At 41.7% G+C, this 18,795-nt stretch overlaps 1 protein-coding gene across 1 annotated transcript in view; it reads right to left on the bottom strand.

The window, feature by feature from the left end:
- Positions 1 to 18,795, bottom strand: part of AIFM1 (apoptosis inducing factor mitochondria associated 1) — a 44,160-nt gene that overhangs the window by 23,719 nt on the left and 1,646 nt on the right. The window contains exons 2-9 of the mRNA XM_056538439.1: positions 15,066 to 15,202; positions 9,159 to 9,237; positions 5,449 to 5,475; positions 5,154 to 5,186; positions 4,929 to 5,056; positions 4,719 to 4,849; positions 4,071 to 4,161; positions 3,436 to 3,520 (exon numbers count right to left, since the gene is read on the bottom strand). Of these exons, the coding sequence (XP_056394414.1) occupies positions 3,436 to 3,520; positions 4,071 to 4,161; positions 4,719 to 4,849; positions 4,929 to 5,056; positions 5,154 to 5,186; positions 5,449 to 5,475; positions 9,159 to 9,237; positions 15,066 to 15,202 (711 nt within the window). The remainder of the gene's footprint in view (positions 1 to 3,435; positions 3,521 to 4,070; positions 4,162 to 4,718; positions 4,850 to 4,928; positions 5,057 to 5,153; positions 5,187 to 5,448; positions 5,476 to 9,158; positions 9,238 to 15,065; positions 15,203 to 18,795) is intronic.

Genomic DNA, 18,795 nt, shown 5'->3' with positions numbered 1-18,795 from the left:
TGGCTTACTGGTATGGGTGCATAGTAGACAGCAAGTCATGCCGTCGGGCACCTCGCAGTAATGAGTTACCGGAACTCCAGTCACAGCTATATCAACCGTGTGATAGGCAATGTAGGAGACCATGTAGACCTCTGTCTAGCTTACTGGTATGGGTCCATAGAAGACAACGGTTCACTCCATCAGACACCTTGCTCAGTAGTGAGGTACCGGAACTTTAGACACACACATGGGTCCATGTAGACAACGGGGCACTCCAGCTGTCACGTCGCACTGCTAGTGGGGTCCCGAAACTTCAGCCGCAGATACTTCAGTCCTTGGAGAAGAGACAGGCGGCAGAGGAAACCATGCAGACCGCTGTCTGGTTACTGGTATGGGACTATGGTAGACAACGGGTCACTCCATCAGACTCCTCGCTGAGTAGCGAGGTACCGGAACTCCAGCCGCACATACATCAGCCATGTGATGTGTGACAAGCGGCAGAGGAAACCATGCAGACCACTGTCTGGCTTACTGGCATGGGTCCATGGTACACAACGGATCACTCCTTTGGACACCTCACACCAGCAGTGGGGTACCGGAGTGCCATCCACGGACTCCGCAGCCGTGACATGCGAGACTACTGTCTGGCATAATGATATCAGGACCAATCCATGCCCACACAGGAATACTCCCATGGAGACCTACCGTTGAATGTGGGGAACCAGAGCACTAGGCTTTGTATACTTACCCCGCCGTCACATATTCACCCTCGAAGACTATGACCAGCTAGGGCCACCTGTCTTAAACCAGCTCAGCAGGTAAACAGGGGCAAATGGGGGACCTGGACCCAGGGTACACCGCCAGGCGCTGGTTGTTGGCGAGGAGGGGTTAACGGCCCATCCAGCAATGCACCATGCCCCTAGCTCGCAGGTGGGGGATCAGGCAGCGCCATGCTCCAGTTGCCCCATGCTAGAAAAAACAACAAAGGAGAGAAAAACTAAGCTTTAGACAGACCTGTGTCTTGCCTCCTTCTGACACTAGCTAAAACAGGTTACCGCACTTCCAGTGGGCGGGTATATCCTGCCAAGGAGGAGCAGACTTTTTTTTCCTAGTGTCAGCGTCTCCTAGCGGCAAGAGCATATACCCATCTGTCCCCCAAAAAGATGTATTTTTTTCACTATGCGCAGAAGATGTTGCGAGAGCTCTAACTGCCTAGCTCCCAAACTACTGCAATAATGGAGGTTCCATGTTCCCCTGGTTGAATGGAGCGCCAATTGGACAAGCATGCTGTGTTACTCCTCATGGGAATATTTCAATAAACATACAGTTCTGTGATAGCATTACTCCTGTCAATTTTTCCTGTTCGTATCAACAGGCTCAGACTGTATAGCATGAGACTATCGGTAGAAGTAATACCGTTCTCAATTTATTTATGCATGTCTAGAAGGTAGGGCACAAAGTTCTAAGGAAATATGCTATATAACTTCTCTTTCATTTTATTCAGCAGTGCCCCCCTCATACTCCATGCACTTTATACACATAGCAATGCCAAGAAGACAATCGATCGCGCACTTGTGTCATACGCAGTCTTTAATATTAAAATAACAGCGTTGGTGAACAGCACACATGCCCGTAACAATATATATCAATCTTGACGTGTTTCAAGTGCACGTGCTTTTTGTCAATAGCCACTTAACCCACAAAGAGTGCATGTTCTCAAAAGGCATCAAGATCGATGTGTAATGCTAGAGGCATGTGTGCTCTTAACTTACGCTGTTAACTGGAATGAAAAGATGCATTTGACACAATTTGAAATTGCTGTACAAGATGCACCGTGGTGTGGATCCAAGTACTGTATATAAGGGGGTAAGATGTATTTTCTTTTTTCTCTGACTGGAAACTGACTCATCCACCTTTATATGCACTACCCTATTTATAAAAGATAGCTGGACCATTGTATCACTAAAGCACTTTCTGACTGCTGCTTTTAGTCCCAACGGGATTTTTTCATGGATTGTAAGTATTTGCAAGCAGCCTTCTTGTGCCCCTTGCTGATAATTAGTATGCATTTCTGTAGGTTTCATTTCTGTCCTTACATGTGCCCTTGGAATTGCAAACTGCATAGGGGTCTGTTCCTGGAAGTCTTCCAGTCCTCTAACTGTGAACTTAGTCATTTGTTATCACTGGTGTGGGGCAGCTGTTGGTGCCATAGCACAGTGTCTGTAGGGTGATGTAGCCCAGAACCTAGGGTTAGGGCCGGCAGCATTGGGGCTGCTCTGCTACTAGGCCATTCCCCCTATGGGCACTGTCATAGTGGCCGTAGTAGTTACCACCCGGCATCATTATGTTAGGGACGTTAAAGGGGTACTCCGGTGAAACCCTTTTTTCTTTTAAATCAACTGGTGGCAGAAAGTTAAACATATTTGTAAATTACTTCTATAAAAAAATCTTAATCCTTCCTGTACTTATTAGCTGCTGAATACTACAGAGGAAATTCTTTTCTTTTTGGAATGCTCTCTGTTGACATCACGAGCACAGTTCTCTCTGCTGACGTTATTATAATAATAATAACGCTTTAATTATTGTTGTCCTTTGTGGGATTTGAACCCAAGTCCCCAGCACTGCAAGGCAGCAGTGCTAACCACTGAGCCACCATGCTGCCCTTAGCATACATCTGCTATGCATCTGCTATGCATGGTTTCTAAAATGGAAAGAGATGTCAGCAGAGAGCACTGTGCTCGTGATGTCATCAGTGTTCCAAAAAGAAAGGAATTTCCTCTGTAGCATTCAGCAGCTAATAAGTACTGGAAGGATTAAGATTTTTTAATAGAAGTAATTTACAAATATGTTTAACTTTCTGCCACCAGTTGATTTAAAAGAAAAAAGGTTTTCACCGGAGTACCCCTTTAAGGACCTGCTACAAACAGGTGTCTGTTTTTCTCCACTGGTGTTTTACTATATATTACTTTTACCATTACAGATATGTCAGGATAGCGCTATTGGGTGCAATCACACAAATACAACCAGCCCTCCCAAGTGTCAAAGTAAAAAGGGTGGGCCAAGGTTAAATGGAAAACCGTGTATTCCTCTGATTATGCCAGCGTGCATACTGTATGCCATGGCTCTACCCTCACTTACTCCTTTTGCCACTGCTGACCAGCCAAAATCCGATGATGTGACTCACATCAAACCTACGTAGGGGCCTTCTTTTTTTTTTTTTATTTTTTTTTTTCGGACACCTTACTACTTGCAGTACTTTATGATATGTTAAGTCCACACATTCATAACTAAGTTTGAAATCATTTTTACAAACTATATAATGAAGAGGCTTTCATGCAAATTTAGACCTAATAGCTACTTAACCAACACTGACAACTTCCACTGTAAGGTTATTATGCAATTATATATATATATAAAAAAAAAAAAAAGTAAGGATATGAACTTAATAAACAGTACCTGTGCCTATCAAGCACTTTTCATATGAGATATGGGTTCCATCATCCAGTCTCACCTTGTTCTCTCGGACATCTAAATGCACTACCTAAACAAGAAAACATCAGAGTTGTCAAAAATCCACTTTTTATTTTTGGTTTAAGTCAGGGAACCTTGGGGGAGATTTATCAAAACCTGTGAAGAGGAAAAGTGGTGCCATTGCCCATAGCAACCAATCAGAAGGCTTGTTTAATTTTTAAAAAGGCCTCTGAAAAATTGCTCTGGACAACTGTACCGCTCTTACTCTACACAGTCTGTCTGTCAATGGGCAGCAAGGCAAGGATTTACAGCCCTTTGCCCTGGTGCACAGAAGACCCCAGGCCACACCTCTCTGACAGTACAACTGGCTATAAAGGTGTATTTTTCACAGAAAAAACACTCGCACAGAGGATTCACAAGTATCCTCTGTATCCTTTTATTAAGGAGTATGTTACAGTGCCATTGTTTTCATATGCATTTTTATTTTTACATGTGCTATTAAATGTAGTTCCTTTTGTAAAACTGGTATATGATTTTATTAACAAAAAATAAGTAATCCTCCTATAGGTAACTCTAAATATAAATAATTGTATTTTTTTTCCAAAAGCTATTGACCTTACCTTTTTTCCAGTTAGAACAGAAACACCTCCATGCTCTGTAGACATCAATTCCTCTGGAGCCACATAGAAAGAGGATGGCTGGAAAAAGATACTGTGCAGAAGAGAAAGTGGTTAGACAGCAACCCTACATTACTCTACAAGCTTTTATACCTGCATTGTATACACAAGCTTAAAGGACAACTGCAGCACAATATACACTTATCCCCTATCTAAGAGATAGGGGATAAGTGTTTGATCGCGGGGGGTCCGACCGCTGGGACCCCCCGAGATCGCCCTAACGGGGCGCCGCCATTAGCGCTCATAGTGAGCGCTGAAGGCGCGTAGCGTCGACCTAGAGGTCGACGGTGACGCCCCGTCTCCTCCCCGTCCCAATACAGTTCTATGGGGGAGACGGGGAGGCAGGAACACTGCCTCCCCGCCTCTCCCATAGAGATGTATGGAGGAGGCGTGCCGGCCGCAACGTCATGCTGCGGCTGGCACGCCCCCTGCACGGGAGAGCCACGGCACAGCCGCGGCCCCGTACAGGAGATCACAGGGGGTCCCAGCGGTCGGACCCCCCGCGATCAAACACTTATCCCCTATCCTGTGGATAGGGAATAAGTGTTAATTACGCTGCAGATGTCCTTTAAGTTCAACGATTTTCCTTACCTCCTTTCTTTGCCATTCCACTGTTTAAATCGCAGTGTTTCTGTAACATCAGGATCATCTGAAAACCAAAGTTCTTTGGAAAGAGGTGGTCTCATATAAGGAGGGTCCAACTCATCGGACACAATCAGAACCTGGAATAATTTAATAAAACGTAATAAAATTGCAAAGATGCACACATGACATACTCACTGAAGAGTTTAACACACTCACCTTTGCACCAGGATCTCTTGCACGTATAGATCGTGCAGCAGCAAATGAAGCGGTACCTCCACCAATGAGAAGAAATGGTACATGGGACGGCAGAGCGGCAGGGGGTGGAACCTCCTCTTTTTGCTTTTCTAAACAAATATTTTTGTTGTTCACACAAATGTTATAGAGGCCAATAGTAAAATGCTAAACCCAACACAAACAAATAATGCACCCCCAATGTCTCACCTTGTTTATCACTAGCGACTTCTTTGGATTCCACTTGGGGTACAAAAATAAATAAATTAACATAATATAAAGGACCCAGATTTTATTAAATCTGCTTAAAACCAAACGGATCTGATTTTGTCCATATCAACTAATTACAGCTCAGTTTGATACGACAAAATCTGAGCTGTGATTGATAGTTATAGGCCAAAACCAGACAGATTTGGTTTCAGGCAAATTGATAAATCTGGGCCAAGGTGTTAAACATAACATACAGTGACACACACATATATTTTCTCTCACACACACTGCTTACCTGTGCTACCAGGATTTTCCTGTTTCTCTGCAGTAAAGATAGTAAATAAAATTATGTAAAGAAAGGTAAATGTACACAATAACACATGTCCAGTTAAAGTGGTATTCCCATCTTAGATGCGTATGGCATATCCCCAGGATGTGCTTTAAGTGCTCTATTGGTGAGGGTCTCATAAATGTGACGCACAGCTATTGGAAGTACAACATTGTAACATTGTTTGCAAACTGTGCATGGCGGTTTCCATTAAAGTCTGGAAATTAGTGTTTGTATTCCAGTAAAGGAGTTATTCCAAGATTAAAAGCCATACACCGGACAGGGTAGGAGTCCGACTCTTGTGCCACAAGAAAAATGTCCCCAACCCCTTCCTGCCCAGAATAATTGGGGTGCAATGAGTGCTCCAGTCATTGTCTGGGGGGCTTCCAAACATTGCTCAACTAAGCATAGGGAATACCTTCCGAACAATGGATAGCACCTTTAATTACTTATATGTGGTGTGGAAATCACAGCTTCTGTAATACCTTTACATGCATGCTAAATATACAGACTAATACTAGCTTGGTGTAGTTTTATGCTGCCCATGCAGTTTTGTACATACAATTCTGAGCCATACAGAGGTCTAAATATCTCAATAATGTCTTAAAGGTTATGTCATGTTATGCTGCTTGGACTATGTTTTTGGGACTGTATCCAGTATATAGAACACAAGTTGCTCACTCCTGCACTTTAGAAGTGCTATGTCCCCTATATATGAGCTCCACTAAGCTCTGCTTCAGCTCATTTAACTTAAAGGGGTTATCCAGGAAAAAACATTTTTTTATATATCAACTGGCTCCAGAAAGATTTGTAAATTACTTATATTAAAAAATCTTAATCCTTTCAGTACTTATGAGCTCCTGAAGTTAAGGTTGTTCTTTTCGATCTAAGTGCTCTCTGATGACACGTGTCTTGGGAACCGCCCAGTTTAGAAGAGGTTTGCTATGGGGATTTGCTTCTAAACTGGGCATTTCCCGAGACAGGTGTCATCAGAGAGGACTTCGACAGAAAAGAACAACTCAACTTCAGAAGCTCATAAGTACTGAAAGGATTAAGATTTTTTTAATAGAAGTAATTTACAAATCTGTTTAACTTTCTGGAGCCAGTTGATATATAAAAAAAAGTTTTTTTCCTGTATAACCCCTTTAACAGTGATAGGGGATGAATAGGGTATTTTTCTGCCGACTAATACAGACAATAATGAAGATACTTTGCAAAAGGTAACTCACGAATCTGAAGTCATCTCGCTTCCTTGTATTTTTCATTTATTGCATTCTTATTTTAAATTGTAAAACATACAAAGCATTCATGAGCACGATGTGGAGAGCTTCACTCATATCCAAAAAGATTAAAGCTCCAGATCTCATTAAGTCCCATAGGGTCAATGGTATTCAATCTCGTTATCCAATCGCACTCTTGTAGAAAAATGCCTTTTATTTAAATTTCCATTCGTCATTACTGGTACTTCTCCAAAAAAATAACCATTTTAACTCTGTAAAAGTGTGAGCTGATTCATAAAAATGTTAAGTGACAGTGGCTTCACCGTGGCTCGATTTTTCTTGTTCAGATTGCAAAAAAATTTTAATCACCAATTTATGTTCTGCCACATTCTCATGGGTCTCGAAGTTTGGCGTACATATGCGTAGCCGCATGGACATTTTAGCATATAAATTACATTTTTGCTGAAGCATGTATGAAATCCTTTTATAGGAATGTTATAACCTTTTGAGGGGTGATTATATTTATCCTCTTTTTATAATAGTACTACAATGTCTGCATACCAAACCAGCAGAAGTACCATTGCGCCTATCAGACAAAAATGTCTGCTGGTGTACCTTTTTTTTCCCCCACGATATCACTTTTTATCAATTTATCACCAATCGATCTCCCTCTTTTATAAGCAAAAGTGGGGGATCTCTGAATAACTTTCCATTTTTTTTTTTATCAGACTTCATTATGTTCCAGTGTAGAAAAACTTAGAGATCTGTAGCTTTAAATATTTTTGGATTTGATTGAAGACTGCAGCTCTCCATATTGTGCCCATGAATGCTTTGTATGTTATACAATGTGAAATAAAAATGCAATAAAAGAAAAATGCAAGGAAGTGAGATGACTTTAAAATCATTTACTTTTACAAATATCTTCATTACTTTCTTTACTTGTTGGCAGAAAAATTCTCTGTCCATCCCCTATCACTGTCAAGTGTACCTGTGATCCATTTATGATCCTGACTTTGTATGCAATATTTGCAATTTAAAACATTAAAGGGTGAACAGTGCCCCAAATTATACATTTTCATTTGCGATCTAGTTCCCTAATTGCAAAAATTAAAAGTGAAGTATCATGCATAAAAGGTTTTAGATCGCGGGGGATCCGACCGCTCAGACGCTTCGCGATCTCCTGTATGTGGCCCTCGCTCTCCCCGGTAATGGAGCTTGTTGACCCATTCACAAAGCGGTGGCCGACAGGCTCCCTCCACATATCTATATGGAAGACCTGCAGATAGCCGTCCCAGATTTTATGCATCATATATCTCCTTTGTGAAAAAATATGCCTAAATTGTAAATGGTCCCTTTTTTCTATACTGAAATAAACAAAAAAAATAAAAAATGTTTTTGAGTCTTTGGTAACTTTGTATCTGTTAACCCTGTGGTAAAATAATCCAGAGACAACTGGAGAGTGCATATTATGCTAGAAAATAAATCTATTTTAATTCCTCCTAAATGACAGGTTAGTATACAATGTACCATGTGAAGGTGTGAACTACAGACAATTGAGGTAAAAAGGTTTGTTTTTATGGAAAACCATGTACTGTATATACTAGAGTATAAACCGACCCGAATATAAGCAGAGGCCCCTAATTTCACCCCAAAAAGCCTAGTTATTGACTCGAATATAAGCCTAGGGTGGGAAATACATCATCATCCCATGTCATCATCCAGACCACCCCCCTCCGTCATCATCACAGTCTGTCAATCCCTTCATCAGTGGTCTTCAACCTGCGGACCTCCAGATGTTGCAAAACTACAACTCCCAGCATGCCTGGACAGCCATCGGCTATCCGGGCATGCTGGGAGTTGTAGTTTTGAAACATCTGGAGGTCCGCAGGTTGAAGACTACTGCGGCCTTCGTCATCATCCAGACCCCCCCCTTCAGTTTTCTACTCACCTCCCCTCGGTGGGAAGGAAGGGTGAGCTGGTCCGGGACATCTATGCTGCAGGGACCGTCCGGTGGGGAGGGTTAGTCGTTCCGGGCTGTCCATTTTCACCGGGAGGCCCTCTTCTCCGCACAGGTACGTTCATGCGCAGGTACGTCTGCTGCGCACGACGGTCCCTGCAGCATAGATGGCCCGGACAAGCTCACCCTTCCTTCACACCGAGGGGAGGTGAGTAGAACACTAAAGGGGGGTCTGGATGATGACGAAGGCCGCAGTGGTCTTCAACCTGCGGACCTCCAGATGTTTCAAAACTACAGCATGTGAGTTGTAGTTTAGCAACACCTGGAGGTCCACAGGTTGAAGACTACTGCGGATTGACAGGCAGAGAGTTCACTCGAGTATAAGCCGAGGGGGGGGGGGGGGGGCGTTTTCAGCACGAAAAATCATGCTGAAAAACTCGGCTTATACTCTAGTATATACGGTAATATTACAAGGCTGGAGCTAATAAACACATACAAACCTATGTTCTCTTTAATGGTCTTGATAGCGGAGAGCCTCTCACTATATCGTGTCTTATCTCTGTGTAATGTTCTGTACACCTAGAACAGAAAGATATGGTTTGAATAAAACTATACAAAACTTTTTACCTAACATTAAAAAAAAAAGTTTCCTAGCTCTAATGTTTTGCTTCTAGGAGATAAAAGGGGTATACCCATAATTACAAATTAAATGATATTCAATAGGACATGTACTATTTTTTTTTTATTACTTCTAAAGGAGTTGTGCCATGATTAAAAGGGGTATTCTGGAACTTATTTTTCTTCAGTTTCTAAGCCCATGATGCCATGGGCATCATACACTTCAATTACATCTCTGTGCCGCTTTGTCCTGTTTTTATGCACAGGACCAACACCCGGAATGCTATAGTGCATGTCTCTTATTTTATGGTCTCTGCCTTATCCCAGCATTCCATGCGGCCAGAAGGAGAGAGACAATATATCATGAGTCACATGGTGTTCAGGGGGGCTTGGCTATGCTGCAGTGGGTGGGTGGATAGCATTACTTCAGTAAATCCCTTCCACCCATCTACTACAGCATAGTCACGCCCCCAAAGACCATGTGACTTATGACATTGTCTCTGGCTGCATGGAATGCTGGGAAAGGTCAGAGACAACAGTAAAATAAAAGAAAAAAAAAGACTTCCTCTGTGGGTCCTGTGCATGAAAATGGGACAAAGCAGCACAAAGAAGTAATAGTAGCTTATTACACAGTGTTCTAACTTGGCATCATGGCCTCAAAGAAAAAAAAATCCTGGAATCCTCCTTAAAGGGGTTATCCAGGAAAAAACTTTTTTATATATCAACTGGCTCCAGAAAGTTAAACAGATTTGTAAATTACTTCTATTAAAAAATCTTAATCCTTTCGGTACTTATGAGCTTCTGAAGTTAAGGTTGTTCTTTTCTGTCTAAGTGCTCTCTGATGACACGTGTCTCGGGAACCGCCCAGTTTAGAAGAGGTTTGCTATGGGGATTTGCTTCTAAACTGGGCGGTTCCAGAGACAGGTGTCATCAGAGAGGATTTAGACAGAAAAGAACAACCTTAACTTCAGAAGCTCATAAGTACTGAAAGGATTAAGACTTGAATAGAAGTAATTTACAAATCTGTAACTTTCTGGAGCCAGTTGATATATAAAAAATAAGTTTTTTCCTGTCATACCCCTTTAAAATTTACTAAATAAAAAATGAATGATGTGTATAGTTTAAATGCTGTTAAAGGGGTATTCAAGGAAAACCATTTTTATTTTTATTTTTTATTTTTATTTTTTTTTATACATCAACTGGCTCCAGAAAGTTAAACAGATTTTTAAATTACTTCCATTAAAAAAATCTTAATCCTTTCAATAATTATCAGCTGCTGAAGTTGAGTTGTTGCTTTTTGTCTGGCAACAGTGCTCTCTGCTGACATATCTGAAGATTTGCTTCTAAACTGGGTGATTCCCGAGACACGTGTCATCAGAGAGAATGTAGACAGAAAAGAACAACTCAACTTCAGCAGCTCATAAGTACTGAAATGATCAAGATTTTTTAATAGAAGTAATTTACAAATCTGTTTACCTTTCTGGAGCCAGTTGATTATATATATATATATATATATATATAAATAAAAAGTGTTTTTCCTGAATAACCCCTTTAACCCCTTAGTGACTGGCATTTACTTTTTTTTATAGCAAGACGAGTTTTTCTTTTATGATTTTTGGGCTCATGTAACTTACTGAATAACTTTTACTAACCCTTTTTCTGTATGATATGTGATAAGAAAAAAAAAAGGTTATTCAAAAACATTTTTGTATTAACCTTTACGTCATTTACAGTGGGCCAAAAATAACATTTACTCTGAGTCAGTACAATGCCAATTAATACCACATTATTTGTACAAACACAAGTGCATGTCATGAAAAGACCCAATCAAATAATAAGACGGAAATGCAGTTCAAGGAAATACAGAAGGTGCCTACTGTTCCACAAAAAAAACTAGAAACTCTGCACAACACACTCATGTACAGACCTACTGGTTCGTTTTATTACTTTACTACTTTTTCCTACAGAAATTTCTCTTTAAACACAAATAAATACATTTGTTGGAACTTTGCTGGATGGGGGCTTGTTTTTGTGGGTAAATGTGCTGTTTTTATTGATACCATTTTTGGTTTGACAAAAAATCTGCTCTTTTTAAATTATTATAATTTTTTATTTATTTCTTTTACACCGTTGATCATGGGGTATAAATTATGTTCTAGTTGTATTGCTTGAGTCGTTAACACTTTAACCCCTTAAGGACATAGGGGGAGATTTATCAAAACCTGTCCAGAGGAAAAGTTGCCCAGTTGCCCATAGCAACCAATCAGATTGCTTCTTTCATTTTGCAGAGGCCTTGTTAAAAATGAAAGAAGCAAGCTGATTGGTTTCTATGGACAACTGGGAAATTTTTCCTTTGCACAGGTTTTGATAAATCTCCCCCAAAGCGTTTTTCCGTTTTTTGCACTTTAGTTTTTTCCTCCTTACCTTTTAAAAATCATAACCCTTTAAATTTTGCACCTAAAAATCCATATGATGGCTTATTTTTTGTGCCACCAATTCTACTTTGCAATGACATCAGTTATTTTACCCAAAAATCGACGGCGAATCGGAAAAAAACAAAAAACATTGTGCGACAAAATGGAAGAAAAAACGCAATTTAGTAAATTTTTGGGGGCTTCCGTTTCTACACAGTACATTTTTCAATAGCAATTACACCTTATCTTTATTCTGTAGGTCCATACGATTAGAAGGATACCCTACTTATATAGGTTTGATTTTTTTATTACTTCGGAAAAATATCATAACTACATGCAGGAAAATGTATACGTTCAAAATTGTCATCTTCTGACCCCTATAACTTTTTTATTTTTCCGCGTACGGGCAAGTATGAGGGCTCATTTTTTGCGCTGTGATCTGAAGCTTTTATTGGTACCATTTTTGTTTTGATCGGACTTATTGATCGCTTTTTATTCACTTTTTTATGTTAGAAAAAGTGACCAATAACACACTATTTTGGACTTTGGATTTTTTTAGCGTGCACGCCATTGACCGTGCAGTTTAATTTCATTTTTTATAGTTCGGACATTTAGGCACGCGGCAATATCACATATGTTTACTTTTATTTACACAGGTTTTTTTTTTTATGGGAAAAGGGGGGTGATTCAAACTTTTATTAGGGAAGGGGTTATATGATCTTTATTAACTCCCATAGGGGGCTATAACACTGCACACACTGATTTTACACAGATCACTGCAAAGCCATTGCTTTACATTGATCAGTGTTATCGGCGGTTGAATGCTCAAACCTGGATTTCAGTCTTGCAGCAATTAATCGGCGTTCGGACGCTCAGGAGGTAGATAAGGCACCCTCCTGCTGCGACCTAGCTGATCGGGACATCACAATGTTATCGCGATGTCCCGATCAGCCCGACTGAGCTGTAGGGATGCTTTTACTTTCACTTTTTGATGCGGCGATCAACTTTGATCGCCGCGTCTAAAGAGTTAATGCCGGACATCTGCCGGAACAGCAATGTCCGGCATTGGCCACGGGTCCTGGCTGCTGATAGCAGCCGGGACCGTGCGGGTAAGATGTGAGCTCAGCTCCCGAGCTCGTTTCATAACCTTCCCGTGCCGCAGCGATGAGTATACCCGTCGTTCTGCGGCAAGGGGTTAAGGACTGTCATTAAAACAAATTTTTGCTATTGCACTCCTTATGGTAAATAAAAATTCATTCTAATGTACTTTGTTTAAAATTTTTTTTTTTTTTAAATGAAGTTTTCTATGTTATATTTGTGTTTAAAAAGCTGCCACTAGGTGTCTCCCTACTTGTCCAGAGCACATCTATCTCCTGCACATAATTCAGACTCCTGCTGGCCTGGCAGAAGTCCAAAATCAGGAAATGCAGTCTGGGATGCTGAAGGGGTTGTGTGCAGCCTTATCCTATCAAAGCTCATCTCACACTGAACTGCTCTAGGCTGTGTGTAGCAGAGTATGGGAGGAAGTTCTCCCCTGTATGGCTGCAGATTATGTCACACCTTCTGGATAAGGCCTCTTCCCAGTCTGTGAATCTGACTGAGCAGAAAATACAGAGCAATATCATGGTAGAAAACAAAAAATAAAAATAAAGGCAGGGGGTGATTTATCATGATGGGGCAGTGAACTGGGAGGATTATAAAATTTTACAAGTTAATGACAGGTACTCTTCAAGTTCTCAGCCAATTTTCCTTTTTGCACTTCCGTTTTAGTTTTCCTCCTCTACTCCTAAAAATAATAACGCTTTCAATTTTGCACCTACAGACTCATATAAGGGCTTGTTTTTTTTCATCACCAATTGTACTTTGTAATGACATCACTTATTTTATAACATAATCTGCGGCAAAACAATGGAAAAAAAAAACTAATTTGTGGGGTAAAAATTAAAAAAATGCCAATTTGTAACTTTTTAGGGCTTCCGTTTCTACACAGTGCACTTTTCCGTAAAAATTACCCCTTATCTTAAATCTTAATCAAAAGTAGACTGTTTAAAATAGTCATCTTCTGACCCCTATAACTTTTTTATTTTTCTGCATACAGGGATGTATGAGGGCTCATTTTTTGCGCCGTGGTCTGTAGTTTTTTTTGTACCATTTTTGTTTTAAAGGGACTTTTTATTTATTTTTTTATGGTATGAAGTGACCAAAAATGCACAATTTTGGACTTTGGTATTTTTATGTGTACGCCATTGACCGTGTGGTTTAGTTAACCTTATATTTTAATAGTTTGGACATTTACATACGTGGCCGTACCACATATGATTATTTTTATTTTTTATTACATTACTTTATTTAAAAAATAGTAAATGGGAGGTGATTCAAACTTATTAGGGTATGGGCTTATTAACATTTATAAACTTATTTTTCTTTATTTTTTTAGGGGGTTATATCATGCAATCTTTTGATTGCATATACTGTTCAATGCTATGACCATAGCATAGCACTGATCAGTGTTATTGGTTTTCTGCCGCTCCAGCCTGCTGAAGCTTCTTGGATCAGCAGAGCACCGATCGGACGGAGAGGAGGCAGGTAAGGGCCCTCCCGCTGTCCTCTCAGGTGATCAGGACATCGAGATTTCATCGGCTTTAATGACGGGCCGCGTCATAGCCCTGCTCCGTCTGTTCAGCGAGCAGAGCAATGACGCGGCCCGTCAATCAAGTATAGGTGGCATCGCTGCCGGCCGAAGACAAGAATAGGTGAGAGGCGCTCCCCACCCAGGGGACTACTTACGGGGCAGGCGGGGAGCATCTTATAAGTTTATATACTCACCATCCCTGGGGCAGGAGTGTCCCCCGGGTATGGTGAGGATAAAGACTTTACCCTATATAACGCTTTGCCAAGCGTTATATAGGTTAAAATCTGATGACTGTTTCCCTTTAAGTAACAATGCATTTTATAAGGAGAATATAACTGTTAGGCTGGTTCATACTACGGAATTTCCGAGCAAAATTCCGTTTTGAAATTCTGCATAAAAATTCTGGTGCATTGCTGGCAATGGAATCCACTGCACACTGCTGAGTTTTCTAGGATTATTTTCTACTGGAAAATCCCCTCGAAAAATTCCACCAGAACATTGAACTCAATGTTCTGGCAGATCTCCGCTTCGCAGACACTGCCGTCTATAGGGTGCTGCCCGCACTCGCAATCTTCGTCCAGATTTAGTCTGGCCGGAGATTCCGTAGTGAGAAACTGGCCTAAGAGAGTTCGACGTCTGACACTGTTGTCCTGCAGTGTTATTTATGAACTTCAGTGCAGAGATATTGCAAGTGTATTGTAAGAGATGTGATTACTCAGGTTATCCATCTGTTTAATACTTACATATATTAAACCACCTAGTGTAGCAACTCCAACAAATATCCCATAGGCAGCGCCTCCGGGGGACGGAACATTTTGTAGGCTACCAGAGTTTCTGAACACTTGGTTATAGGGTGAGGTACAGCGTTGTAGCAAACAGTCTGCAATGAGAGGTGACAAGTAGATGTTAAAGTGAAACTGTCATTAGTAAGAAAATAAAAATTTAAAAAAGCTCGAGTCAGTGTAGTAATGTGCCCTAAAACCTGTTTTATACATACAATGCCTTTTGATCTATGTATTACTCAGCTCACTTTGCTTGCAGATCTCCTAAAGGATGGGGGCATTTCCTCCCCCTCCCTTGTCATGAGGTCTGCACAAACATTTTTACATTTGCACAGCTTTGTGCCTAAAGTGCATGCTTTATATAACTGATGCAGCCATGTGAAAATATATAGTGCAAATACACAAGAAATATGTTCATAAAATGACCAAAGAGAAATCATTTTGCACATGAATAATAATTTATCCCCTTGTATTGCTTGTCAGTGTGCATGGTAATGCTCCTCTTCTAAACAGGCTAAAAGCTGTCTGGATCTCAAAGGGATTTAGCACACACTGGTGAAAACTGCATTATACAATGCACTGATAACCACACACCCCTCCCCTCAGAAAAATAGTATAAAATTCCTAGGTGCTAGGACCAAAAAGGCTTACCAGGGTTTGTTTGCAAAATTAAACAGACAGAGACCCCAGTGGCTATTTAAATTTTTTAAACCATATTTTCACATCTTTAGTAATCACATTTTTAATGAAGTACATTAAGAAAATGTTTCGTTTTTATGGAAGTATTAAATGAAAAAAAAAATTGGATTTTGGTGTAAATTTCCCTGCAGATATCAGCTGATCGCACAAAATAAAAAACAAAACACTATACTATACCCTCCTTACTAATCCGCTGGCGCTCCCATACTAAGGCTTTTCTGGTGTCTCAGGTCTCCATTCTTCCAATTTCAGCACTGATGTGTTAATACATATCCAATAAAGTCTATGATTTGCAACAGCGTATAAACATTGACACATCATCACTAGCATCCAGGTGTACAGAGACCGACTAGGGAAATGGTGCCACAGGAGTGCCAGGGGTTTGATAACGTGAGTAGTGTTTTTTTTAATTTTTTTATTTTATCGGGTCATCCAGTGTTTAATAAAATCTAATATGAAGCTCACTGCAGCACCTAATCGCCTTTGTCTGTTCCCCTTGTCTTCTCTCTTCATAGACGAGAACTTTACATGAGCTACTGTCTCTACCAGTGAGTGGGAAGATCCTACAGCTGGGCGGTATGACCAAAAATGTGTATCACGGTATTTTTGTAAGTTATGGCGGTTCCACGGTATATAACAGTATTTCTTTCACCCCCCCCCCCAAATCATGTGACCCACGCGCGCTGTTCTGCTCCCCCCCAAATCATGTTACCCGCCAGCGCTGTTCTGCTCCCCCTAAATCATGTTACCCGCCAGCGCTGTTCTGCTCCCCCCCCCAATTAATTATCAGCCCAGCGGGGTACTACTCACATGTCACCCGCAAGCACTGCCCTCCTCCTCTTTGTTGCGGGCCACCGGCGCTGGAACTCTATACTGTACGCCAGTGGTCTCCAACCTGCGGACCTCCAGATGTTGCAAAACTACCACTCACAGCATGCCCGGACAGCCAACGGTTGTCCGGGCATGTTGGGAGTTGTAGTTTTGCAACAGCTGGAGGTCCGCAGGTTTGAGACCACTGCTGTACGCTGTATCCCTATGCCCGGGCTGCAAAAGATAAACAAAATAAACTTTAACTTACCTACGTCGGCCTCACGCTGTTCCTGGGGACTGGAAAGTCGGACAGCAGTCAGCCTATCACCGGCCGCAGCGATGTCCCACCTCGGCAGGTGATAGGCTGAGCCCACTGTCATGTAAGGAGCTCTGGCCGGCTTCTTACATGACAGTGGGCTCAGCCTATCACCTGCCGGGGCGGGACATCGCTGCGGCCGGTGATAGGCTGACTGCTGTCCGACTTTCCAGTCCCCAGGAACAGCGTGAGGCCGACGTAGGTAAGTTAAAGTTTATTTTGTTTATCTTTTGCAGCCCAGGCATAGGGATACAGCGTACACTGTACAGTATAGAGTTCCAGTGCCAGCAGCCTGCAACAAAGAGGAGGAGGGCAGTGCTTGCGGGTGACATATGTGAGTAGTACCCCACTGGGCTGATAATGAAATGGGGGGGGGGGGGGGGAGCAGAACAGCGCTGGCGGGTAACATGATTTGGGGGGAGCAGAACAGCGCAGGTAGGTAACATGATTTGGGGGGGGGGGGGGAGGCGGGGAGCAGAACAGCGCTGGCGGGTCACATATGATTAGTTGGGGACAGTGCTGGGCTGATAATTCATTCCCGAGGGGGAGGGGCCAAACCGGTATTGCTGTATGTGGAAAAAATCATATCGTGCAGCACAAAAATTTCGGTATGAACCGGTATACCGCCCAGCCCTAGAAGATCCTGCACCACTTGCTCATCTCTGAAGTGGGAATATGGGGGATAAGGATGGGGGGGGGGGGGGGAGAGAGATTTATCAAAACCTGTGCAGAGAAAAAGTTGACCAGTTGCCCATAGCATTCAATAAGATCGCTTCTTTCATTTTTAGAGGTCTTTGTTAATAACTAAAGAAGCAATCTGATTGGTTTCTATGAGAAACTGGTCAACTTTTCCTCTGCAAAGGTTTTAAGAAATCTTTCCACAGACTTGCAGGTTTAGCTGTAAATCTATAGAATAAGCTTCAGCCTTTAGATCTGCTTAAATTCAATGAGGGAAAATCAGCAACAAAACCCTGTGCTTTCTGGAACAAAAACTGGAATGCAATGGAATAAAAAGCCTGAGCCTGAGTCTATTGCCACATGGAAAAAAGGAATGTGTAAAATGTCATCCACATGCGTGTACATTCATACTGTGGCTGCAAACTTCTGTGCTCTGTCCTATTCTGGGGCCCCAAAACGGGTCAGAGTACAACTGGACAACTGACTCCACCGGGTCCCGAGGGATCCCATTGACTTGAATGGAGTCCGGCGAGGATCCAGTAGTTTACAGGAGAAATAAAAAAAAAAAAATTCCATGCACTCTTATTTCTCCGATAAACTCCCGATGGACTTGCTGATGGAACTCCTTATTATGGAGCCTAGAGCCCGGGGCAATGTGAACAAGCCCTAATATAAAATGTTATCCCCTACACCAGTGGTCTTCAACCTGCGGACCTCCAGATGTTGCAAAACTACAACTCCCAGCATGCCCAGACAGCCGTTGGCTGTCTGGGCATGCCGGGAGTTGTAGTTTTGCAACATCTGGAGGTCCGCAGGTTGGAGACCAATGCCCTACACACAGTCTGACTGCTGGGATCACGAGAATGGAGGTGAAATGGCCCCAGGGTAAATTAGCCCCTGCTGAGCCACTTTTTCTATCACTCTTTATGGGACTTCATTAGGGATTCAGCACGCACAGATTCAGAAGACCCATAGATAGTGACAGTAGCAGCAGACAAACATGCGTTCTGCTGCTCATGGGAACAATAGACCTTAGTTTTTATGATTGTTAAGAGGCTTGTCTAAGCTGGGGGAACCCCAGTTTTATGCAAGCATTTAAAGGGTAACTCATCAAAAAAACTTTTTATATATTATAGATTAATGTATGCAGAATAACTTTACAATTGCATGTTATTAAAAAATATGCTT

The sequence above is a fragment of the Hyla sarda genome, chromosome 9, assembly GCF_029499605.1.
Source record: "Hyla sarda isolate aHylSar1 chromosome 9, aHylSar1.hap1, whole genome shotgun sequence".
In the NCBI taxonomy this organism is placed as follows: Eukaryota; Metazoa; Chordata; class Amphibia; order Anura; family Hylidae; genus Hyla; species Hyla sarda.
The sequence above is the reverse complement of the archived record's forward strand: the minus strand, read 5'-3'. Positions and strand labels throughout refer to the sequence as shown.